Genomic DNA, 24,890 nt, shown 5'->3' with positions numbered 1-24,890 from the left:
TATTCTCCCTATCCAGCATAATACACCAAATTAGCCAAGCACTGAGACATTTTATTATATCTTCATCACAACATTTACACTATAGAGAAGAAATACATAACATTTATTTTGATTTGTTTGGGCATGAAGTAAAGTACACATGGAAGGAATAGAGGGTTTCACTGAGTGAGTGAGGATATTGTTTATCACTTAGTCTGTCTATACACCTGTCTACATATATGACTTCTCCATTACGATAGCTTCTGAGCATCTATTATTGCCATATTGGATATGCTTCTAGTCCTGCTCTGCATGTTTTGGCTGACGGCTGTTCTTTATTACTTTAACTCCATGCTGTGGATGCCAAAGAACTTGCATTTGCCAAGGAATAATTTCCTGTGGATAAAACATACATAATGTACTGGAGAAGACTGGAAATTTTCTTAGAAAAATACTGAACTAGAATACTAATGACTGTTTAAGAAATAAAAACAAGTGCAGGACTTTAAAAGAAACAAAAACTGTGCTTTGTACTGCAATTAGTTGGCTATTTCCTTTCAGGAGTTTCCCTCCCCACAGATGACTAAAGTGTGGTAAGTGTTGTTCACAAGATGCAAATATTAATGAAGATGCAGTGCGTGTCTGAATGGTAATATTTGTAATGGGAGGGGAATCTCATATTATCTGTGTGTGATTTTACACTAAACAGTATCTAAAGCTTTGAGTCTAAAACTTTTTCCTTAAATCAAATGCAAATTATTTTCTTTGGAAAAAAGGATTTACCTGAGAGACAGTACTATGTAGTAAGATGGTGCCATTTTGGGAACCTAAGGTGCTGCTGCCAGTGCCGTGCCCAGTTTATAGGGCAGCTCCATGGCCTGATCCAACAGCTCTTTGTGGACCTTGCCCTCGCCCTCCTGCTGGTTGGGTACACTGCTTTCATTCCTTCCGGGCTATGGAGCCACCCCCCCATGTCTCTGGTTATCTTCTGTGCCCAAATTTCTCCAACACATGAGCATTTTGGTCCTTGTGAGGGCGTTTAAGCAGATCTGGATGTTTTTTGGCTCCTCTTCTTGTCTCCTTCAGACGTGGCCAGAAAGGGGAACAGACCACCCTAGCAATAATTTCCCCTTGATGTAGAGGTCTGAGAGCAGCTGCTCAAAGAACCTCCTCCACCTCACAGGAACGGCCCAGGAATTTCACCCTTTTCTCTTTAGTTTTTGTCGTCAGTTAGAATTATAACCAAAGAATTTAAGATCCCTGAAGCTCTGACATAAGTGGAGACCCTTGGTCTGCTACCTGCATACAAATGAAGGCAGAGTACTCTAGAGAATGCAAGGTGGATGGGGTCGTCTAGCCCTGTCATGCAGCCAATCTACTGGTTCAAGCACCAGGGTGAAGGGGGAACACATCAGTCTGTCTAACGTGGAGGGTTCTAGAAAGAGAATTCATAGGTGGTAATCTAATTTTCTCTTTTGCTTGACAATAAAACTTTTACCTGTGAAACAATATCATGAAGTAGGACCATGTAGTCAAATTCCAAGTAATCATCATTTCTTTTCTGGAACCAACATACAGACAAGACAATAAGGACTGAGATTTAAGTTACCTTTTCATTAATAAAAACAGTCATTTAGTTGTACTTGGCGGCAATAAAATGTCCGAAATGTTACAAAAGAGTAATGTATAAAACAGATGAAACTTAGTTTTGCTCTATGCTGCACTTCGTTTAATCACAGAATAACATCTGAAAGACAGAACACAAAGTTTAACTCCACACTGACTGCTCAAACAGCTCTGTTTATAAAGGCAGGCATGACTAATGTAATGTTCTCTTTCAAGGAAAATACTGGGTTTATTTTCCAAAACAATTTGACTTTTTTAGTGTTGACTCATTTGCCATTTATTTCTGTTACTATAGAGACTCTTTGCTTTGGCTGTGTGTTTAGATTTTTGTGACTGTGAATAATTTAGGGTTTGGGCAAAGAAGCTGAGGAGAGCAATTGGTCATTAAGAAAATCCAAAGTTACATGGGAAGCTAGTACATATTTTAGGGAAAGCAGATTTTGCTACAAAAATACCTGATTTGGGAAACTAGCAGCAGCAATCAGTTGGATTAGTCCTCCAACCGCTGATGCTGCTGTTCATAATATAATCTTGGATGGGAGAACACTGCCAGATGGAATCCCATAGAAGTTAGTTCTGTTTCTGTTGATACTAAACACTAGTACGATACCTCTTGTTTCAAGCGTAGCAAATGTTTGCATGTGCCATTGTCCAGTCAATTGGGGCAGTTAATCACTATCTCCATAATATATGAATATTTCAAGGCCAGATCTAATCTGAAAGGTGTTGGAATTTAGAGAAATTGTATCCTCTTGCATAAATGTTGGGTGTAGGTGTTTAAACTTCACCATGCAGAGATACGAAAAAATTGTTCCCTTGGGTGAAGAGGTTAGAGCAGGGTTGGACAAACTTTTTGGCCCGAGGGCCACATCTGGGTATGGAAATTGTATGGTGGACCATGAATGCTCATGAAATTGGGGGTTGGGGTGCGGGAGCGGGTGAAGGCTCCAGCTGGGAGTGCGGGCTCTGCGCTGGGGATGAGGGGTTGGGGGTACAGGAGGGTGCTCCAGGCTGGGACCGAGGGGTTTGGAGGGTGGGAGAGGGATCAGGGCTGGGACAGAGGGTTGGAGCATGGGAGGGAGTCAGGCTCTGGGCGGCGCTTATCTCAAGCAGCTTCCAGAAGCAGCAGCATGTCCCCCCCGCCTCCGGTTCCTATGTGGAGGCACAGCCAGGCAGCTCTGTGCGCTGCCCTGTCCACAGGCACCGCCCCTGCAGCTTCCCTTGGCCACGGTTCTTGGCCACTGGGAGCTATGGGGGCTGTGCATGGGACGGGGCTAGCGTGCAGCGTCCCCTGGTTGCCCACACGTGTAGGAGCTGGAGTGGGGACATGCTGCTGCTTCTGGGAGTCACATGGAGTGGGGCAAGCCCCCGACCCAGGCAGGAGCTCGGGCCATAGTGTGCCCACGTCTGGGTTAGAGGAAGCAGGGGGATGTAGCCTCCCAACTCCAGGGATCTGTGAGAAAGGAAACTCCTTCTTTGCTGCTCCTATGACCTGTCCTCAGCCTCTAAATCCAATCCCTACAGCACATGCATTTCTGCAGGTTTCCAAGGAAGAGGGAAATGATACTTTGGTGTTGGCATTCAACATACTCAATAAGGATTTCTTCTGCTTGCAGGAAGAGACAATAAGGCCCTCGTCTCTCTATTACTTCTTGGTTTTTGCACCTAATAACGGTGAATAGAATGGGACTTTTCAAAAGCGCCTAAATGAGTTAGGAGCACAGATTCCACTAATTTCAAGATCTCAAGTCTGTAAGGTGTGCTGACAAGGAAAATAACTTGTAAATGAAATTATGTTAATAGGGTGAGACATGCCAGGCACTGCAGGAAGTCTCATCATGGTAACATGTTATAAGAGATAGGTGTGGACGGCAGAATACACAAAAGCAGACTAAAATCTAAGGATAAATGAAATCTGATAATTCCAGTTACCAATAATTAGCTGTGTATGAAAGGAACACAGCACAGATCTGAAATTTAATCTAATCTAAGTGTTATATGATGTCTGCTTTTCCCTGTTTTAAAATTTATCTGTTGCAGACAGTTGTGTTAAAATCCACACACGATCCACTCCTGCTCCAAGTCAGCCACCAGAAGGAGAAAAGCTAATTAACAAATTCTGTTCCCAGAATGATACGAACACCACTGAAGTGATGATGCTCAGGTGATTAGTCTTCATCCCCATTCAGTGACAGTTTTTCATTCCCAAAGTGAGTTTGTGACTCTGGGTTCCTTTCATATGCACAACCTCAGCTGAGTTAATTGCACATATTAAATGTCCAAAACTGGGCTTTGAACATGTATGATGTCCCCTTAGTTGTTTAGACTACATCAGCATGATCCTAAATGATATGTCAGTTGTGGGTATTCTGAATGTCAGGTCCTATTCTGCGTTCCAGTGTCCAGGATTAATGTGTTTGAATTTTAAGTTGTCTCACAGTAATTGCAAAAGAAAATCCATATTTCTTCTTGGCAAGTAGACAATAGAAGCAGGGAGTCAACAGATCTCCACTTGCCTAAACACCAGCTATGGTTTTCCTAAGGAAATTTATACTCAGACAAGTTGACATCTCTTTCTGGTAAGAAATCCACAAGGTCTTTTGGCTGTAGCAGATGGGTTACTTTTGACTAACTTGAAAAGCTATAATTTGTTTTGGCAGCCACAGGCCATGTACTTCTGAATGGTTTATGGCACATCAAGATCAATTCAGTAAGAAGAGATTTTTAATGAACAGTCAGACAGCGTAATAAAGATAAAACATGAAATAATGTCTACATGTTTTGGCCCTTCTCTTAGGGACCATCGCCTTGCTTTTCATGCATTTTATTTTCTTGTCAAACTTAATCAGTGATCACTACACCATATAATTCTGTGAACATTAACTAGCTAATAATGTACTGCTTTAGCCAGCTGGATGGCTGCTTCTGCAGCAGAAGTAATTATTATAGGAATCATATTAATAGCCCTCTTTCAGTTTTATAGTTTTAAAAGAAGAATTCTGAGGGCATTTCCCAACTACAGGTATATAACTCTTTCAAGGTATGAGCTGCTTCAGTATTCTTTTAAGATACATGTGATTTAGTGAAATGAAACATACAGAAATTAATAAAAGCAAATATAGCAAGAGCAAGGTTAAACAAGGTAATATTTGGTGATATGAAATTAAGAATTAAACTGAGACTTGATCCTGTCTTTGAATATCCTTTTAGGTAAATTAACAATGGTTGAAGACTGGAGTGTTACAAACCAGTACAAACATAGATGAATTTTGATTTTATAGTATGTCTACACTACCTGCTGGATCAGCGGGTAGCAATCAACCTATCAGGGATCGATTTATTGCTTCTAAACTACACGCGATAAATCGATTCCCGATCACTCTCCCGTCGACTGCTGAACTCCAGCTTGGTGAGAGGCGGAAGCAAAGTCGACAGGAGAGCAGTGGCCATTGACCCGTGCTGCAAGGACGCGAAGTAAGTGATTCTAAGTCAATCTAAGATACGTCAACTTCAGCTATGCTATTCTCCTAGCTGAAGTTGCGTATCTTAGATCGATCCCGCCCCCAGTGTAGACCAGGCCTTATTGGAGTTGAGATGCAGCCCATTGCTATTTGTCCAGATAGCAGAGAGATGTCAAACAATATTACCGTGACTGATTGTGAGACTGTAGTGTAGACTGAAAGATAAAGGAGAGTATTTTGATATTGTGCAGATATAAGACTACTGTAAATTGGACCTACAGAGAATATAAATGAAGGAAAGAAAAGTAATAGAAAACCCTAATCAAATGAAGTGATTAGACCAGAAAAAATGTCAAGACTTATAACTAATAAACTTGCAATACTGTTGTCACCAAGAAACTGTATGAGAAATGGAGCAAAAATTAATGAAGAGAAGACCTAGGAGAACACTCCAGTCATCAAGTAGGCGCATTGTTTCGCTAGAGCAGAAAAAATACTTACTTGGTTAAAAGTGTAACAAATTCATAGGAATGGTTTAAAAAAGAAATCTTTTTAATTACTTTTGCTTTGACTCAATCCTAGAGGTATGCTTTTCACAGGACGGGTATGGATCACAGGTGTAGGTTGCCCTGTGCCATAAAGCAGCTCAGTTTTCTGCCAGGAGCATGTTCTTTGACATACTAACTGTTTGGGAGGGATTAGGACTGGGTAGGTTTGCTCCTTTATTGATGCACTCTTTGATAGTGATATCTAATTGCATCCATTGTATGAGTGCTCCTGTAACATGGTCTATAAAACATGCAATCACATGAATGTGCATGAATTCAGAAATGGGGACACTGAATATTAAGATCCAGAAACACCTTGTACTAATACCGTGATTGTGGCATAAATACCTAGAGAGCGCAAGCTTTCCTGTTAGGTTCAGTGTCCTGAATTTTTTTTTAATATTGATATATAAATGGATATGAACTTTGAGGTGCAAAGGATAGAGAGAATAAGGAATAGATCAGTCAGTATGTACATATTTCAAACTGCTATCTTATACCCTAATCAGAGTAAGACATTGCCTACACAATTTTGTGAATGGTGAGCAAAGAACCCATTTAAAATTTTGATATGTCCAAATCACAGTCGGATTCACAGAATCTGTTCCATTGTAGACTTTAAATCTGAATGTACGTGTTTCTACTTATCCTCCAGCAATCTATAGTTTTAACAATGGAGTATCCTTACATAGCAGCTTCTCTGAATTTATTCCTAATTATCATCATCCCAGTGCACTGATAGGTGCATTACTTACCACCTGCTTGACATCTCTGATTTGAAACAAATTGTACAATGTGTTTTCAGTGGAGTTCTGCCATATTATGTAACCACAGGCCACCCGGGCTAGATGGCTGATGGGCTCCATTTCTGGGGACGTGTTGCCATAATTGTCTGAGAACCAAAGCAAATAATCTGTATTAAATGTGTGAAAATCTGACAAATTGAAACTCATTCAGTGTCACCCTAGTAGGTAGAATACTGGAATAGCAGTCAGGAGACCTGGGTTCTGTTCCTGGCTCTACCGCAGACCTGCTGTGTGGGAAAGGTCTGTTTTTACCCTTTGTTTGGCTTTTCTATTTAGGTGGTAAACTGTTCAGAAGAGGGATTATCTATTCCAGTGTTAAAGTACAGAGCCTTATACAATGAGGGCGTGGTCTCGGATGGAGGTTCCAGCAGCTATTGTAATGCTAACAACAGTGATAAGCTGTAAGTTTTTAAAGCAAAGCAACTAGCCTAATAAGTATTCAGGAAAAGAGCAATTTAAAAAAAAATTGAAAGTCAGTCAAAACAAATGAACACTTGCTGCTGCTATGCTTGACACTAAAGTTTGAATGAAGGTGAAGTTTCTGCCAAAATCCCTTCCCTTATCTTCATACCTGGAATATTTTGTGCAACCAACGGTTCTTGAAGGCTCTTGATTCTGTTGTAAAATTTGTTATCTGCTTCATCTGTGTTCTTCTTAAATTCTCCTTCCACTGTAAAATGCACTTGTGGCGCAGTACGTTGGTTGCTCAGAAGATAAAGAATTTCAGCAGTGCAGTTAATGGCATTGTCCTGTTACAGAAATAGTTAAATGGATTTAATCCATTTTAATAAAGTAAAATAGATAGTTAATAGGTAGAAAACTCCACCATGCATCTATTTTACTGTTTTATGTATTCGCCATTTTTTCTGCAAGTCTGATGTGTGTGAGTATGTGCAGACTATTTCATTAAGATTAAAGCAGAGTCAAAATCTTAATTACCCTTAAAATATATTCACAAACTTTCTGTGTAGTTAATACAGAACATGATATATTTAGTGATGGTGCTTTCCCTTTTATATCAGTTTGACACAGTATTCTGCTTGTTATTTGATAGAGAAATAGATTCATATGAGGTCTGCAAATTGAAGATGTGATCTAACTCATAGTGGATGACATTAAGACATCCTTGTTTTTAATATGCTGACTGCCTTTCTCAACCAATTGCCATACCATGGTATTGTACAGCAAAAAGTGACTTTTCAGGGCTTTCATGGTGCAAAAACTGGCTGTTTCTTCTTTTGGTTAAATCCAGTCCTATGGCCTGATTAGCAGTGAAGGGAGCTCTGAAATTTGTGTATTGTGCTCCAATTTTACAGCCAGATCACTTTTAAATGGTTATTTTCTGATACAGTCTACAAGCCCAAACAGCATAATGGAGTCCTGCTCTCTGTGTGCTGTCTGCATGTATAATTAAAAGATGATTCTTGCCCTAAAGGATTCACAATTCAAGTATATGAAGCAGAACTCACCTGGTGGAGGATATCTTCTAGTGAAAATTTAAGGTGGTATTTATGCCCAACATCAGGAATGTCCTAAAGTGAGGAAATATTTTTAAAAAGTTAAACTGTTCTATCTTTATTCCTCCTTATTTCTGTACCTGATGGAGATTGTTGAGGTTATTCCTGTAAAGTATGAGAATGCACAATGCCACTCTGTAGATTACATATTTAACTCTTTACTTATCTGTGATCAGACTTAAAGGTTAGTCCTTTAATACACAGCACCAGTGTTCCTGATGTCACATCTGGTTAGTTATCCATGGTCCAGTTTATTTAAAGTCCAATTGGATGAAATACATCCAGTGCAGAGGGAACATGCAGAGTCGTATCTGCCACATAAAACCCATCCTTACTGCTCTTAAGCACTACACTATTACAGATAATAATAGCCTTGTGTGGACCTTGTGCGTTGGGTGACTTTCACCCTCCAGGAATTAAGAACTGTATCTGATCTTAAAGTATTTGAGCTGTAAAATGAAAAGACTACAGAATAGCGTAGACTTATCCTCACGACTAAGCTAACTGTGTTCTGGAACATGGTACAGTCTCAAATCAAGAGCAGCTCTGTGCTGAGAGAGTCCCAGCTGTTCTGACAGTAACCATGACAATATCTTTTCAGTGTTCTTGGTGGAAAGGTGATAACTGATTCCTCTGCCAATACAGACAGAGCCTAAAATCTCATCAGTACAGTAGGAGCTGCAGTGTTGGCGGGCACAGTTACTACACAGTAGTCCTTTCCCTCTCCCCAACTCTACTAAACATGTTCCATACTAGCATCAAGGTGGAATCAAGCTATGTTCCTGAATTGTGCTACCTCCTTGGGCACTAGCAAGGCTGCTGCACACGTTGGAACATAGTTCATTCATACCTACACTGTTTTAATCACATTGTAACCAGGTATCTCAACACAATAGATTGTATAGTACAGGAAATGTTGAACTGGAGAACAGTCTTTGCAAGAAGTTATCACCACCAGGTTATTTATGCTTTCTCTGCTGCTTTGATCTGATATAAAAGGACATTGTCTGAGGAGAGGGCCATGCAGATGTAATAACAGCTTTATCTCCATACTTCAGAACTACAAAAAAGAAAATGGGCACAAGCTAATTATTATTATTCAGACTGTGCCAGTAATGGGAGCAAGGTCACTTAAGACATCTTTGAGCAACTGGTGCGTGGTACATTTGAGCAGAACTGTCCCAGCTATTATCTGTAACAGGTCAGCAACCTTTCAGAAGTTGTGTGCCTAGTCTTCATTTATTCACTCTGATTTAAGGTTTCATGTGCCGGTAATTTTAATGTTTTTAGAAGGTCTCTTTTTATTAGTCTATAATACATAACTAAACTATTGTTGTATGTAAAGTAAATAAGGTTTTTAAAATGTTTAAGAAGCGTCATTTAAAAATAAATTAAAATGCAGAGCCCCCCGGACTGGTGGCCAGGACCTACACTGTTTTAATCACATTGTATCCAGGTATCTCAACACAATAGATTGAATAGGTGGCCAGCGTGAGTGCCACTTAAAATCAGCTCGCATGCCGCAGGTTGCCTACCCCTGATCTGTAAGAACAATGAAGAAAAAGCTCAAAGCTGTGACAGACAGGTTTATTAATACTTTGCATTTATATTGTGGTCCATTTTCAAAATGCACAAACAGTGACTAATCCTCACTACACTCTTGTGGAGACTTGTTTCAGTGTTAGTCAAGTCACTTGTCCAAGGCAACATCATTATCAGGTAAGAGTCAGGATTAGAATTCGGGAGCTCCTGGCTTCCTGATGTGCTCAATCCAGTAGACAATTCAGCCTACTTATCAAATAGATGTATGTGCAGTATAAAGCAGCAGCTTTGGTTATTGATATGCAAGTTAATCTGTAACTCAAGTTACTAAAGGCACAGTCTCAAACATGACTTTCATCCATGCATAGTAGTCTCTTAAAGAGGGGAGTTGAATTGAGAATGAGAGAAAGTATGGCAGGTTAGGGGTTAATGCAATTCAGTTGGGAAAGAATCCAAGATTCTGTTACTTGTGGCGCCAGAATTGGAATAACTATCAACACTTATCCTTTCTGGATTGAGGAGAGTTACAGAATTCCTGTATGGAAGGAAGAAACGCTTGAACAATGACTTAATTACTTGTGGGCATTTATCAGTGTTTTATGGTGACAGGTAGAATGGATAGTGGAGGGGAGAAAGAATTGATCTTTCCCTGTGTCAGGGAAGATTAAAATCCTAAGAGGTAAATCAGATCTTTTTAGAGAAAGGTGTAAAAGCAGTTTTGTTCTTTCCTGCTAAGTGATGAACAAGAAATCCCACTTTAACTGTTAAAACCTCCTTTCCCTTCCTCTCTTCAAAAAAAAATACCGATCAGCCCAATACAGCACACCTCACTAATACAAATCTTTTTACAATGCACATGAATAAGTAGTCCCACCAAACATCTCAGCAAAAACTATAGTAGAGGGGTTAGTAAGGGTTTATATTTTCTTACTAAATCATTAATTTTTTAATATGCCAATTATTAGGAGCAGATTATGAAGCATAACAACATTAAAGTGCAATTGTCAAATAAGTACACATTGTTTGTTGTATACTTAGGATTTTTAGTCCTTTTGTTCATCAAAACTTAAACAAATGTATGCAAAATTGAACAACTCCCAATGGGCTGCCCAGTCACTGAAAACAGTCAAGTTCTAATGTAGGCATCTTACATGTGCGCATACACTGAGTAGATGACTTTTAGGCTTTGGTCCTGCAGACATGTACATACATGAGTAACTTTACACACGTGAGTAGTCAAGCATGTGCGTAAGTCTTTGTAGAATCTAAGCCTTCAAGTGTCCACAGCATCTTCTGTTTCTCTTTTAATGTGAAGTTATGTGCTTTGTTTCTGATGTATGAAGGACTGAGCAGGGGGAATTTTAAAACACAAAGGCCACATCACAAACTCTGGGAGCCATTTAAGAGCAGAATTAATTTGTAACACCTTTATTATTGGAAATATCCCACTGAAATTCATGAGATTTTAAATTATAAATTTGGCATTCTTTTTATTTGTCTTGTGGTGGTGGTTTATGTTTCCAGGCTTTTATTTGCAACCATGATGGCTATGTTATTTTTTTAATGAAAGCTGAGAACTGTATGACTCCAAATATAGCAATACTCAGGATAAAATCAGGAGCCTGGATAACACTGTAGTTTTACCTGTGTGGACACTTTTTTTTTTTTTTTAAGCTATAACAGAGAACCATAATTTAACCTAAATCTTCCTGGGTTAAAACTTGGTCTTGTGTGGGAACAATATTTTAACATTAAAAGATTAAGTCTATGTGACTTAAAGATATATTTTAATGTCTTGACACACAAGACTAAAGGAGACTATAATATGGCTATTTTGTAGCCTACCTGGGGACCTTAGTATTGGCTGACTGGTAAATACTCAGTTACAGCACTGCAAAGGAACTGCTCTGGTATGAGTGTGACGCTGCAATGAGACGTCCCTGGGCTGGGAAACAGGACTCTACCTGTCCGGGCTCTGGGCTCTGTACTCTCCTAAATCAGCACTGAGCAGCGGAGTAGGGAGTGGCTCTGGAGCAATCAATCAGCCAGCACTGTAAATAGCATATCTCCGCCGTATATACCCTCAGCTGTGTCCAGCTTTCCAGACCCAGGCTAATTTGTTCTAGTTCATGTGCCAGGGTGTTTCTCGCCAGTCCCTCTTAGCGGTGTTTTCCCGTCCGCACGCACTCACCTCCGTGCTCGCTTTGGTCACTTTCTGCAACGTAAAGATCTTATTGGGGCTGCCATGCTGGTAGTTGATGTAGTTCACAGCTACGACGGCTGCTCTTGTAGCTGGATAGTGGGACGGGGGGATCTCCATGGAGCAGGCCACTTTACTTGTTAGCACAAGTGAAAAAGGCGACGCCGGAGCAAGGATCACTCAAGGGGAGCGTACGATCCCTTCCCCTTCCGCAGGAAGCAGCCGCTACAGCCTCCGTGCCCAGCGGCGCGGCTGATGCGTGTGCACTACTGGGCACTGCAGATCACCTGTTAGTCGCCTTGTTTCGGTGGAACAGGAACAGCTGTGTTTTTACTTTAGCTTTTGCACAGGAGGAGTGAGGAGCCGTAGCTGCTGGGACAAGCTGATTTAGGAGGCTGGAAGGTGTGTGTATGTAACGCTGTACATCACAATCCTTCTCCTTTGCAAATATTGCCACTAAAATGAACCTTGCCAGTGGGGGCTTCCAGTAGTGGGACTAGTCAAGTTTGTGATCAGCCCTGTCCCAGCTTTGCCTTTCATAAATCCAGTCTCTGCTGTTACAGTCTTTGTTAATAATACATTGTATTATGCAAATTCTCTTCGGGATCTTATTCTGCCACTAGAAGCCCCAGTAGTGCATGCTTGTTAGTATGAGGGACTACCTGGCTCATCCATGCTTAAACAGCTAATGCTTTATGGAAAAAAAAAATCTGTTTTGCAAAAATGTTGTCTATATTTTTCTTCATTCTCTGTTACAACTAAGTGTCATTTGCATGACAACTTTCTAACAAGTTAATCCTGTCAAGGTTTTATTTACCTGTCTGAACATCTCAGACATTTTTTGACATCCCAGTTTTTGCATCCACAAATTGATGTCACAGTTGAGGATTATGACTTCAAGTGAAGACTAGACAGCAAAAGAAAATGAATCTGGGTCCGCAAAAAAGTTCTGATTTCCATGCTAATATCCTATAAGGGTGTCTATCGACTATGTTTTGTTTTTTAATACAGAATATTTTGAAGCGCTTGGACTGCAGTGACCTATAAAGTAGTATCCTGCCTTTTTTTTTTTTTTTTTACTGTCTTGTAGAATGGTGAATCATGCTGTTCATCATGTGCGTCCTTGAATATTCTTGGCTGTTGTTTCAATGATAAATAGAAATGCATAGCCATTTTGGTTATGCATAACTAAACAGGATAAAGCAAAATGTCAATAAAGGGACATATTCCTTTGGAATTCTGACTAGTGCGTAGCTTCTATGATAGATAACACAGTGTTTTGTCTTTTTAGGTTTGACTATACTCACAAGAAACAGTCTGGTGGGGCAGGCCAGTTTGGTAAAGTAATAGGGTGTCTACACCCTCTGGATCCAGAGAACTACACACAGCTGGAGTTTGAAGACAGAACTATTGGAACAAACATCCCAAAGCAGTTTATACCTGCTGTTGAAAAGGTGACAAATATTTTCTAATATTTTGTATTTGTGATATAACAATTGCACAGTTCTTACCTTCCTCCTATTGTTATCTCTGAAGAGACCAATCCTGCCCCATTGGAGGAAATGAGAGTTTTACTAGTGATTCAAGTTCAGGCAGGATCAAGGCCTAAAAGTGATTTTGCTGTGTTTTGCCCAATTTCTATTACGAAAGACAATGTAAACAGATCAGTTTTCTCATCTTTGGCATGTGATATTCAGTGTAAGACAAGCAAACAAACAAAAAAGAATAAGTTGTTTTTCAGATGTTATAATAAAACAATTCTACTTCCATTGAGACTGGTTTTCTAACGTCCCCTTTCCTGAATGTAACTGCTTTGGGGTATGTATAACCACCAGCAAATTCTGAAAAATGTAGTGTGTCTGTGACATATCTGAGATCTTTTTGTGCAGGAAACTCCAACTAAGTTAAATATCCTGAATAATTTCCCGAATGTCTCCACTGTGTGTGTCTGTTTTTATGTGGCTGTATAGTTTAGTACATATAACTTTTAATATTAGCATGTTAATGTCAATGTCTCCATCATAGCACTGTTGTACCATTTTATGTTGCTGTATTTTTGAATATCTTATTAATTATCCAAACTGAGGTCATTCTCGGACACTTCCGTTTTGCACCCGTAACTTCAGTCGCACAACAAAAGAAGGATTTTGGCTAACCCTTGCCTAGAAAAAGAAGTATGCTATCAAAAATGAAGGTGACATCTTTACTGGTAGTGGGCCTAGTCAAGCCATTCTCTCTCTATTCAGGATGATACTTCAGATACCACAATCGTGGGCAATCTTATAAAAACCTAGATAGAATTTTTTTTTTTTTTAAAGTAAAACTTACCCTGAATTCCTCACCAGAGCCCTCTTCCAAAGTGACAGCAAACCAAAGTCTAAGACAATGACAGTAAAAAGCTTTCAAACTCTTCTGAGGGAGAAACATTCTTTCCTTTACTATATTATGTTTTTTGGGTCTTGCTTTTTCTTCTTGTCAAGTAATAGGACTAGAATTCATAGTTTAGGATTATGCTTGCTGTGAAGCTTTTTCTCTTAGCAAAAGACTTAATGCTTAATCTCTGGAGGCAGTTTACTGTTCCCTACACGCTGCCATTAACATTATCCTTTTTAAAGCTGTATTTTGGGGTGAAAATTGCTAACTTTGAGACACTTCTCCACAGGGATTCCGTGAAGCGTGTGAAAAGGGTCCTCTGATAGGTCACAAGATTTCTGGAGTCCGGTTTGTCCTAGAAGATGGTGCACATCACATGGTGGATTCTAATGAATTCTCTTTCATTCGAGCAGGAGAAGGGGCCCTCAAACAAGGTATCAGCCACTTTGAAGATGTGCTGTTTTACATGCTTGTGATTGAATCTTTTTTAAAACCAAATTAAGCTGTTGATTTCATTTTTATGCTCCTTGCTTTCTTTCCTACTCATACACATTTCCCATTCAGAGGCAGTCGGCCAAGTGTAACCTGTGTTGAGTAGTAGATGTGTAAGATTTGTAGAAATTCCAAACAGTCATTCTGAGGAATGTGACCTCACTCTTGAAGCTGTAGGAAAGAGAAAATGAACCCCTTTTGCATAGATCTTTGTGGGAACTACCTCTTCCCTAACCAGGAACACACCTATAAGATTAATTATGTTTGAACAGTCTCTCCTGGAATGTCATGCAGAGTAGGTAGCTGCTACAGTGGAACATTAGTTCCTTTAATGGTGTAAAAACTGATGCTTTAGAAATGCTATTTGATGATAGACTTTATCAGAATGATTCACAGAATTGAAGAACAGAAAACTCAGAAACTCCTACCTAGACAATGGGCCAGATTCTGACCTTATTTACACTAGTGAAACTGAAATCAAAATCTGGCCTAATGTTTGTACATTTACATCCTAATTCATACTCCCTGAATGGCTCTATCTGGGCTTATATTAATCACTAACAAAATTAGATTGTACAGTCATATTTGAAAACATGTACTCTGATATTGTAATGGTAAACTTAATCTTTCCTTGTATAAACATTACAGATTAGTGAACGCACATGACATACCAGCTAGGGTAAGAGATTGGCAACTTTTGAGAAATCAATAAAGGATTTCTTCTAGAAGTTGGTCTTCCAACAGTACTGAGAAGCTATTGATTCTAATAGCACTTGGGTTAGAAGGGATGAAAACTTTTCATAGCATTTAAACTCTGCAGAAATAATAAAACACTTGTCATAGGAACCTGCCCTGATCACTCAGTTCCAAGCAATTGTAATTGATTAGATTTAATTTCAAAGTCAAATACAACATCTCTGCACTGATGTCTTTTAAGATGGGTTTATGTCTCTGCTTCTTATACTACAAATTGTGATCATGCCTTCTCTCCATCCCTAAAACTGACAGTTTCAAATGCTTGTTGAAAAAGTTCTAAATGATGCTGCCAGATCTTTTCTGAATCTATCAAGCTGAAACAGCAATTAGAAGACCCTTCTAAGTAAAACTTAGAAAGTGTGATTTATTTGTCAGACTTCAGTAGGGAGTTTTTATTTCCCCAAGGAAACAGGGAAGTAAATTTTTTCTAAGAATATCTGAGATGGTATTTGGCTGAGCCTAAAGTAAAGTCAGATTATTTAGAAGAGACAGCATCTTCAGGAAATGGTTCCTCTTTCCCCACTCCTAATGCCCATTCCGCAAAATACCCCAAATTACTTATTCATAGGGGGTAAACCTTACCACTGAATCTGCACCAGCATTTTCTAATCACTTTCCTCTATAATAAAAGTAAGTAGTATTGTATAGAGACTGTAGAACAATCCTATGTCTTCAAGGCACTCTCCTATTAGCAACAGTTGCCGGGAAATTCACATTATGGGTCTATAATGTGCACTGAATCATATGAAGTTACATTATGCCCTCAGAGGCTTGGACATTCTGCTTGCATCTTCAGCTAATATATTTTCAGTATTTTATTATTAATGCTCAGTTCTCAAAAATATTACTGTTGACACAGTAACTCAAGCTTCTAAATCAAGTATTTCAAGACTAAAAGATATGCTATAGTTCAAATTGAAGTTATGGACATGATGAAGTAATAACTGGGTTCAGTCTTGTTGCCTGTATTATGCAGGACATTCTGTGGCCTGTATTATGCAGACTAGACCAGTGGTCTCCAGCCCCCCTAAGGAGCCATGGAGGAATTTCTGGAGGGGTTCGGGGGAGGCCTGAGCAAGCCCCCACAGAGGTTGGGGAGGGAACACTACCCAGCCCTGCTCTGCCCCCAGGCCCGCTCTGGCCGCAGCTGAAACTGTGACCCCACTTCCACTGCCGGCACCCAGCTCCTGGCCTGTGTCCACGGCTCAGCTCTAGGCTGTGGCTCAGCCCCTGGCTCCAGCTCGGGCTCCACTCCCAGTCCCCGGCTGTGACTCTGCTCCTGGCCTGGGGGATCAGGGGGGCGTGGACACATTCCATTACAGGTAAGGGGAGGGCGCGAGAGGAAAAGTTTGGGCACCACTGGAGTAGACTATCATAATGACCTCTTCTGGCCTTAAAATCTGTGATATAAAGAGTGCAAGTACTTACTGAGGGAGGCTGGAAGTCAAGACATTCTTCTCCAGTAATGTAAGAAATACACTTAACATTAATCATGAAAGCTCTTGATGTTGTGCACCGGAATATTATGAATATCAAGTAATCACAGCCAGGATTCTCCACTAGTTCCTATGATGGTCTATGCAAAAGTATAACTTATAGCTAAGTTTTACCTTTCAAAACTGCCATGGAAATCTTCAAGCCCAGGTGCAACATCTGTTTTCTCACCATTTACTGTCATTATGATTATAATGGAAAATGAACACACTTGCCTATCACTTTTGGCCTTATCCAAAGCACTTTGAAAAACTTGCATTGATTTCAATGGGCTTTGGACCAGGTCCTGTGGGGTAGTGGTTGAATAGAATTTTGCACACCTGAGTTAGATAAATTTTGAAGAATGTGTAATATGCATAGATGAGGGAAGCATAAGGATGTGACTATTCCACTTCATCTTCCTTTTTATCCAGCTATGGAAAATGCAACTCTGTGTATACTTGAGCCCATTATGTCTGTGGAAATAGTAGCACCGAATGAATTCCAAGGAGCTGTGATTGCTGGAGTTAATCGTCGTCACGGAGTGATCACAGGACAAGATGGAGTAGATGGCTATTTCACTCTGTATGCTGATGTATGTGCTGTTCAGTCTGTCTAAACCTGTTTCCCCTTTCATTGACAGACCTAAAGCTGATTTACAAGAAACTTTATTTTAATATATAGGCAATTAGGTTATGAACAGAAGCAATTTCTTGTTTCCTCTCCTGCATTATTATTAAGTCTGTGGCTGCTTTTTCTGAGCTCCAAATTTGCCCATATTAGTCTGATAAGTAAACCATATCCAAGGGATAAGTGTGGCCTGGTGGAAGAAGTTAAATGTCACTGTCATTGAATAGTAATATGTGGAACCATTTTTTAACCACTATGGCAGCGCTCTATCTCCATCTATAGCGTTGTCTACATAAGGAAAAATAATCCATTGCTGACAGAGGGTATCGGTAACATGTGCAGCCAAATCACTGCTTAACATGGTTTAAATGCAAGTACAGCCAAGGACAAACCTTTTCAGTGCTGTTTCAGAAATTGTGGTTAAAATCTGCAGCCCTGAGATATTTCCAACGGGGATCTCTCGTGTGGAACTACAGAGTACTGAGGTTGTGCCATTAAGCTAGCTGAGATGTCCTTAAACTGAGAATGTCCTTGTTTTCTGCTGAGCATAATGAAAATTAATGCTTTGAAATAAACACCATTTATAAAACCATATAAGAAAATCAATACTAAACACAAAGCGTAATTTTAAAAGTGTTACCAACTGACTCTGTTGATGTCATAGTAAAGATTAGGAGAATGGAGCCTTTAATTCAAAATTACATTGAAAAATTCCTTGCTTACACAAGAATAGCATGTATAATACAATTTAAATTGGATTTCAGGTGCCACTGAATAATATGTTTGGATACGCCACAGAACTGAGATCCTTCACAGAGGTAAGTCAGCAAATAAATCCTGGATAATTTTTGTTGAAGTATATTAGATTACAGAAATAAGCATCTGAAGATGTGCTTATCTGTGGGAAACAATGGTGACAGCAACAATAGAAAAGAGAATCCAATTAGTTAGGGAGTAGAATCATAATATAAATATGTGCATAGCTAATGTAGTTTATTCAAGAGTACTCAACTTTATTAATTTCTACAGCAGTCAGAAGCTGTACAGGTGATAGACACTTTAGGACAAAAATGGGCCAAAGATGCATACGATGAATTATTTGTGATCTAATATTAGACACAACAATTGTAAGTGAGAGTAATAATTGGTAGAGAGAGGATGGAGTAAAGGAAGATGTGGGTTATGGTGATCTACAATTAAAGTAATTCCTCACTTAACATTGTTTTTATGTTCCTGAAAAATGCAACTTTAAGTGAAACGATGTTAAATGAATTCAATTTTCCCATAAGATTTAATGTAAATGCGAGGGGTTAGGTTCCAAGGAAATTTGGGGGGGGGCAGACAAAAGGCATTTATATACTGTACTGTGCTGTGGTTAGGAAGTGCCCCTGGCTTATCCCACACAGGCACAGCTGGCTGCAGGCAAGGACGCTAGGAAGCACCTTCGCAGCAGCAGCTTCCCCAGAGAAGAACGGGCGCAGACTTAGCCAGGAGTGCTCCAGGCCTGCCTCTTCCTATCCCTGCTCCACTCCAGGCCCACCACTTCCCACCCCCACTCCACCTCCTCTCTGGAGCATGCCACATCCCCGCTCCTCCCCCTCCCTCCCTCCCAGAAAGTCCTAAGTGCCACCAAACAGCTGTTTGGCAGCGCTTAGGACTTTCTGGGAGGCAGTGCTTCCCTGCTTCTGCCCCTCCCTCCCAAAAAGTCCTAAGTGCCACAAAACAGCTGTTTAGCAGCACTTAGGATTTTCTGGGAGGGAGGGGGAGGAGTGGAGACAAGGTGCTTCCCCTCTCCTCCCCCACCCTTCCAGAAAGTCCTAAGCGCAAAGCGCTGGGAGGGAGGGGAAGCACATAGTGTTTCCCTGCTCATCCCCCTCCCTACCAGTGCTTGCCTGTTTGGCGGTGTTTAGGACTTTCTGGGAGGGAGAGGGAGGAGTGAAGACACAGCGCTTCCCTGCTCCTCCCCCTCCCTCCCAGAAAGTCCTAAGCACCACCAACAGCTTTTTGGCAGTGGGGAAAATGTTATGCTATACAAAGCACACAGAATCTTTGTAAAGGAGAAGACAAAAACATTGCATTTGTTGAAAATACAACAGTCAGCATATGCTTTTTCGTCACACACACACACAGTCCTGCCAGTGATGTCCATAGTTACCAGTCTGTTGTAGCTCGAGTCAATCTAATGCCCAATTAGATTGAGTGTGAGTGAGGAGCTGGGCTCTTGTCAGTCGCAATCCAATACTCCGAGGCTTTGCAGGACTGACCCCAGAGTTCCATGGCAAAACACCCCAGCTTTATAGTTGTAAATTCCCATTTGAGTCCATGCATTTTGCAATGTCATCCTGTAATCATTAGTCCTTAAGTGGTGGTGTTATTTGATGGTTATTGTCAGGTTTCCCATCATTATCTTCTATTTGTTGTCTCCCCCTCGGGAGTGTCTGCCTCACCTCTGAGGTTGTCAATGCTGCTAACATGTTTAGCATCGGATACAATGGATAATTTCTGATTGTCTCCTGGTCTTTCCAAGTTTCTCACTTTTTCTTGACCATCTGGACATTTGTGATGGCTTTCACACCTTTTCTTTTCCTGATGACTGCATTCCTCATTCACACAATCTCTTACAGAAACCTTCAGAGGTATACAGACAGCAGTATTGTATATTCACCAGAATACATTGTAAATCAAGCCTTGCTAAATCTTATAACTAAAACCCAATTCACATTGGGGCTTCAGGCCCTCAACATTCCTCTGATCTCCTTAACATAAGCACAATACAAGATCCTGTCTCTTACTTACTAAAACCTTAAACCAAAGGAATGTATATTTAACTAGAGTGCCTAATTTGCAATACATATAGGAAACCATAGTAGACATTATAACTTATCCTAAAACAAAAGGGTGACCATAATCAGTCATAAGGATTGTTCTGGTCTGTCATTCCTTTCTGCTATTCAAAAAGGGTGGCTGGCAGGATAAAATCAAATCATACATTAATTCTCATAGTACAATTGTAAAATCCTGCTCCTACAGAAGTGCTGGGAGGGAGGGGAAGGAGGCAGAGAAGAGGAACTTGAGCAATGCTCCCTCATAAAGCCACTGCTCTTCCACAGAATCTTACAAGCAGTGGACAGAGTAGGCAGCCAAACGACGTTGTGCAATGCTCCCTTATAACTTTAAATGAGCATGTTCCCTAATTGAGCAGTGACATCACTTTGAAACAACGTTAAGCGGGAGAACATTAAGTGAGGAGTTACTGTTCTCAAGCTGAGCACGTACATTTTGATGTTATAGTTGGGGTTTTAAATTACTATTGGGGCAACACAGAAGAAGGACTTTTAAGTAGTAGTTTGAATTAAGACAGGTAGAGGCACAGAAGAATAGAATTGAGGGCAGTTTCATTCATGGAAAAAGGTACGGAGATGGACGCAAATTGCACTGCCTCGCATCAGGCTATAAGGGGAATGGCTTCGCCATGCAAACAGCGAATCCCCTGGGGTGTCCAGTTCACTGTGAAGGTCCAGTAAGCGTTACACGTCATGTACACTGTGGCATATCATCATCTAACTTGACACCATTCTGGAGATGGGCTCCAGATTCAGCTGAGGCCAGGTCTTCTAAAAGGGGAGACCTCCCCAAAGTAACCAAATTTAGAAAGGCCTGTGCCCGTTGGTCTGTCTGGGTCCATGGCAGTTTCCACAGAAAACAATACAACCTGCTGGCAGTTGTATGCCAGTAATTAATAGTAGCAGTAACTCTTAGAAGCAATGCCTGTTGAGAAGGTTAGAAAGGAGAGTGAAAGACTAGATCCTTGTATGATGCATTTGTACTTAACATGGTTATCATCTAAGGCTGCTGTGTTCTTGCCAGAGTTTCATTGCATGTAAACTTCCTGTAGCATTACGTTCTTTTAACAATAATAATTAATGATTTTAGAAACTAAATGTTTACAAATTGGCTGATATTCAAACTGCAGATTCTTGGAGTTCTAGAAGATGGAAATTTCTCTCTTGTAAGCAAAAAATGTTGATGCTGTTGGAAGGTTGAAATAAAAGGCCAGATTTTCAGCTGATGTAACAACAACAGGTATTTTGAAGTCACTGGTGCTATGGTAATTTATACCACCTGAGACTCTAGCCCATAGTTTTCAGCTGATTAGAATATACAGCAAATGTACAGGTATTGTCTCCTTTGTGGAAGAGAGTCAGGTGGGGGTACCATAGAATACTGAAGGAACCAAAGCAACATATTTCATACAATCTGCATGAGGAGCCTAATCTTTCTAGAGCACATTTTTCTTTTAGAACGGAATGAAGAGTACTCGGAACAAACAGTTAATGGAACAGTATTGGCGGGACTGAAATTTGGAAAATTCTGCCATTTTTTCTCCCAGTGAAGTTCTGTATGGCCCTGGTTCAAGAAAATCCCTATTCCATTGAAGTCAGTGGGATTTATGCATATGCATAAATCCATCCTTATTCTGGAAGTGCCTAAGCATGGTCTAAAAATGTTGTTTGTTTTTTTTTAAATGGAGTATGCTCCTTGGGCAATTCCACTCTATGCCCAGGATGCAGGGTATTGAGAGGAGGGAATATGGGGAAAGGGTGGGGAGACACTTGTCAGGGAGGGCAGGTGGGAATTGAGGAGAATAATACTGCCTATTTTGAACCCCAGAGCACTGGTATGTTGTGCAGAAACCTACATTGTCTACAAAGCTGGAGTCATTGCCACCAGCAGATGTTGCTGTATAAATGCATGTTTGGTGGGAGGCAGAAAGATACGTTAAACAGGAGGACACCTCCATATTTTACAGTCTGTAAAATGTGTTAATAGATGGGTGAGCTTTCACTTATGTCTTCTACAAAAGACAAATAATAAATATTGTTACACTGAAAATGAGAATCTAAATTCTGATACCTCCTAAATTTTTGCTTTGTCATTGCAGACTAATGATTTTCACATGCTTTGGGGGAAAAAATTCTTCCTTAATCTTAAGTGATAATGTAAGGCATGAATTTAATACTGTTCTTAGTGTCTATCAGAATAGAAAAGCTTGGGCATAGAAGCTACTTTCCAAGTCCAATATGTGTTGCCTATTTCGAATTTCTGTGCAAGTAATGAAGATCTTTGAAAGCAGCACTTCAGCAAGCAAGATCTCCATCTTTAACAATATGAATTTTTAAGACTATATGTTGACTTAATTACTAGAGTTACTTTTTACCAAAGGAGATTTTTCTGTACTTAAATCACTCACAAATAGCAGCTCAACATTCTCTGTTACATGTAGGTACTTCTACCTGTGAGGCGTTGAGTGGGTCATTATTAAAAGCAGCATCATTCTTTTCCAAAAAAAGAGGAAGCAAAATTATAACCCAGTGATGGTCAGTTGGTTATTATAAAACTGTCTCAGCTCCTTTCCAAGAAAAATATATTGTATGTGAAATAAATCTGGTCTGACGTTACAGTACGCTTCATTGTGTGGCTCTGCTTGCTTTACTGGCAGTTATTACTGCATACTGCTTTGCAGAGCACTGTGCAATCTAGCTGCCATGTATGTGTGTGTTTACAGTGTCTCTAACTTTGATTTTTTTTTTCTCCCTTCAGGGAAAGGGTGAATATACAATGGAATACAGTAGATACCAGCCATGTTTACCTAGTGTTCAAGAGGACCTAATTCACAAATACCTAGAAGCAACAGGACAACTTCCCGTGAAAAAGGGCAAGGCCAAGAGCTGACTTGCTTCCTCCTGAGTGTTAATTAGCAGCTTTCACAATCTTCCGACAAACTCTTTCTCCTGCAAAGCTCTGTAACCTCAATGACTCAACACATCTAGGGTGAACAGACAAATTCAGACTGTATCAGAACCTAATCTTTATTAAAAGCTCCTTCCTTTATGATACATTCAGAAGTTACCGGCGATCACGGCTGAAATGATCACATACATATTCCGTTCTTTAGCAAAAAAATCTATGTTAAATTATAATAATAATTTGTCTTTGAATTTTTTGTTTTAAAACACATGTATTAAAATGATGATAGTAATTATTTTATTTTGTTACTTCGGAAAATACGATACTGTGACTATTGTGCCTCTATTTTGAATCCTCAAGGATCCCAATTCAGAGGACTAAATTTACATAGCTTGATGGGCATCAGGTGGATGAATTCTTATCCAATAGAATGAAATTTGCCCTTGAAGGCTGTTCCCAAAACCAATCCCTTTGCTTCTGCAAGTCACTCATTAGCAATATGTAATTTCAGGATGTTTAAATAGATATTTATTTTACTCTGATTCCAAAACAAAATTCTAAGATTTTCCAAAGTCATAAATAATCAACCATCTAAATGTATCTGTCAACAATTTGCTGCTCAGCAGCACTGCTCAGGACAGATGAGCCCACTAGAGTGAATTTGAAAAAAATTGCCCAGGATTTAGGATTGTACCAGCCTAAAATAGAATTAAAGTGAATATCCTTCATAAACTGAAATGTATTATGGATTTAGCTACTGTTTCATTTGCTTGCCCCCTTTCCAATGGGATCTTTTTGTGACTGCCTAACAGACAAAAACAAATACAAGCAGTGCTAATTCTTCCCCAAATCTCAAATTCAAGAAGGTAGTTTTATCCACCTGTCACAGGATGGTCGCAGGCTCTCCCACCTTTGTGCCTGCACCCTATGTTTAGGCTGGTTTAATAAAGACTGTTCACTCCTTTTGTTGAATCACCCCAGTGTCTTTATTTACAGTGCTCGTGCAGTGCCCTGGTCCCCCAACAGTTAGTGCCCCACAGACCCTCCCCAAGGTCTCCTGGCCCTTGAGGCTTCCTTATTGGCAAGGAGACAGAGATACTGCCCTCCTGTCTCCTCCCAGGCTAGCCTCCTCACTGAGGTTTGCCCAAGGCTTTTACAGCCTTCTCCTGCCTCAGCCCAGCTGTCATGACTTAGCCCGGCAGGTTTGTCTGCGCCAGCCCTCATTAGGGCTTGCAGCTGGGCTCCCTGCATCTCTACCCCTGGCCTACCAGCCAGAGAGCAGGCTGTAGCCAGCATTTTGGCAGGGCTTTAAAGGGGTTTTACCCCTGCCCTGCCACGCCACCATTGAAATTGGCATCAACAGTGATCCTCAGAATCAATTAATTAGTTCCCATCAGGTGGTTGCACAGAGTAAAAGCCAGGCTATTATAATTTGGCAAGAGAGAGGATATTGTTCATGTTTTTTAATTAGAGTTTTTATTACCTAGCCAAAAGAATAACTTTGATTTTCACATGCACATTTGTTTGTCCCTGACCGTTCCAACGCCTGCTATACTTAGGTTATCTGCAGTTTTTCAGTTAACAGGTCATGGATTGGGGATGGTGTGTGAAGCTCAAAATCAAGAAAGCGTTTTGAGACAACATTCCCGGCACCTTGTTCTAGTTGTCCAGACACAGAACAGAACCGTGGTGACGTGCTTTGCATCAGCATTCACAAAAAGCGAAGATGCTTATTTTAA

At 40.2% G+C, this 24,890-nt stretch overlaps 2 protein-coding genes across 2 annotated transcripts in view; one reads left to right on the top strand and one right to left on the bottom strand.

Annotated features, from left to right (window-relative positions):
- The window catches only part of GFM1 (G elongation factor mitochondrial 1), a 46,808-nt gene extending 22,682 nt beyond the window's left edge, over positions 1 to 24,126 (top strand). The window contains exons 14-18 of the mRNA XM_032805527.2: positions 12,971 to 13,133; positions 14,342 to 14,486; positions 17,208 to 17,368; positions 18,168 to 18,221; positions 23,005 to 24,126. Of these exons, the coding sequence (XP_032661418.1) occupies positions 12,971 to 13,133; positions 14,342 to 14,486; positions 17,208 to 17,368; positions 18,168 to 18,221; positions 23,005 to 23,136 (655 nt within the window). The 3' untranslated portion in view covers positions 23,137 to 24,126. The remainder of the gene's footprint in view (positions 1 to 12,970; positions 13,134 to 14,341; positions 14,487 to 17,207; positions 17,369 to 18,167; positions 18,222 to 23,004) is intronic.
- Positions 85 to 12,938, bottom strand: LXN (latexin). The gene is made up of 6 exons (XM_032805537.2): positions 11,671 to 12,938; positions 7,890 to 7,952; positions 6,992 to 7,169; positions 6,370 to 6,506; positions 1,478 to 1,540; positions 85 to 375 (listed from the first exon to the last, which is right to left on the bottom strand). Exons 1-6 carry the CDS (start codon positions 11,797 to 11,799, stop codon positions 277 to 279), a joined length of 669 nt encoding a protein of 222 aa, XP_032661428.1. The 5' UTR covers positions 11,800 to 12,938; the 3' UTR covers positions 85 to 276.
- Positions 24,127 to 24,890: the final 764 nt, after the last annotated feature.

Source organism: Chelonoidis abingdonii, chromosome 8 (genome assembly GCF_003597395.2).
Source record: "Chelonoidis abingdonii isolate Lonesome George chromosome 8, CheloAbing_2.0, whole genome shotgun sequence".
NCBI lineage: Eukaryota > Metazoa > Chordata > Testudines > Testudinidae > Chelonoidis > Chelonoidis abingdonii.
The sequence above is the reverse complement of the archived record's forward strand: the minus strand, read 5'-3'. Positions and strand labels throughout refer to the sequence as shown.

Bases quoted from the DNA above. Each gene is read 5' to 3' on its own strand.
- LXN (XM_032805537.2), bottom strand. From the start codon at position 11,799: ATGGAGATCCCCCCGTCCCACTATCCAGCTACAAGAGCAGCCGTCGTA. The intron at 7,170-7,889 runs GTGAGTTCTGCT...TTTCTGTAACAG, and splicing joins TAGAAGATATCCTCCACCAG to GACAATGCCATTAACTGCAC. The intron at 1,541-6,369 runs GTAAGTAATGCA...TGTTGGTTCCAG, and splicing joins TCAGAGATGTCAAGCAGGTG to AAAAGAAATGATGATTACTT.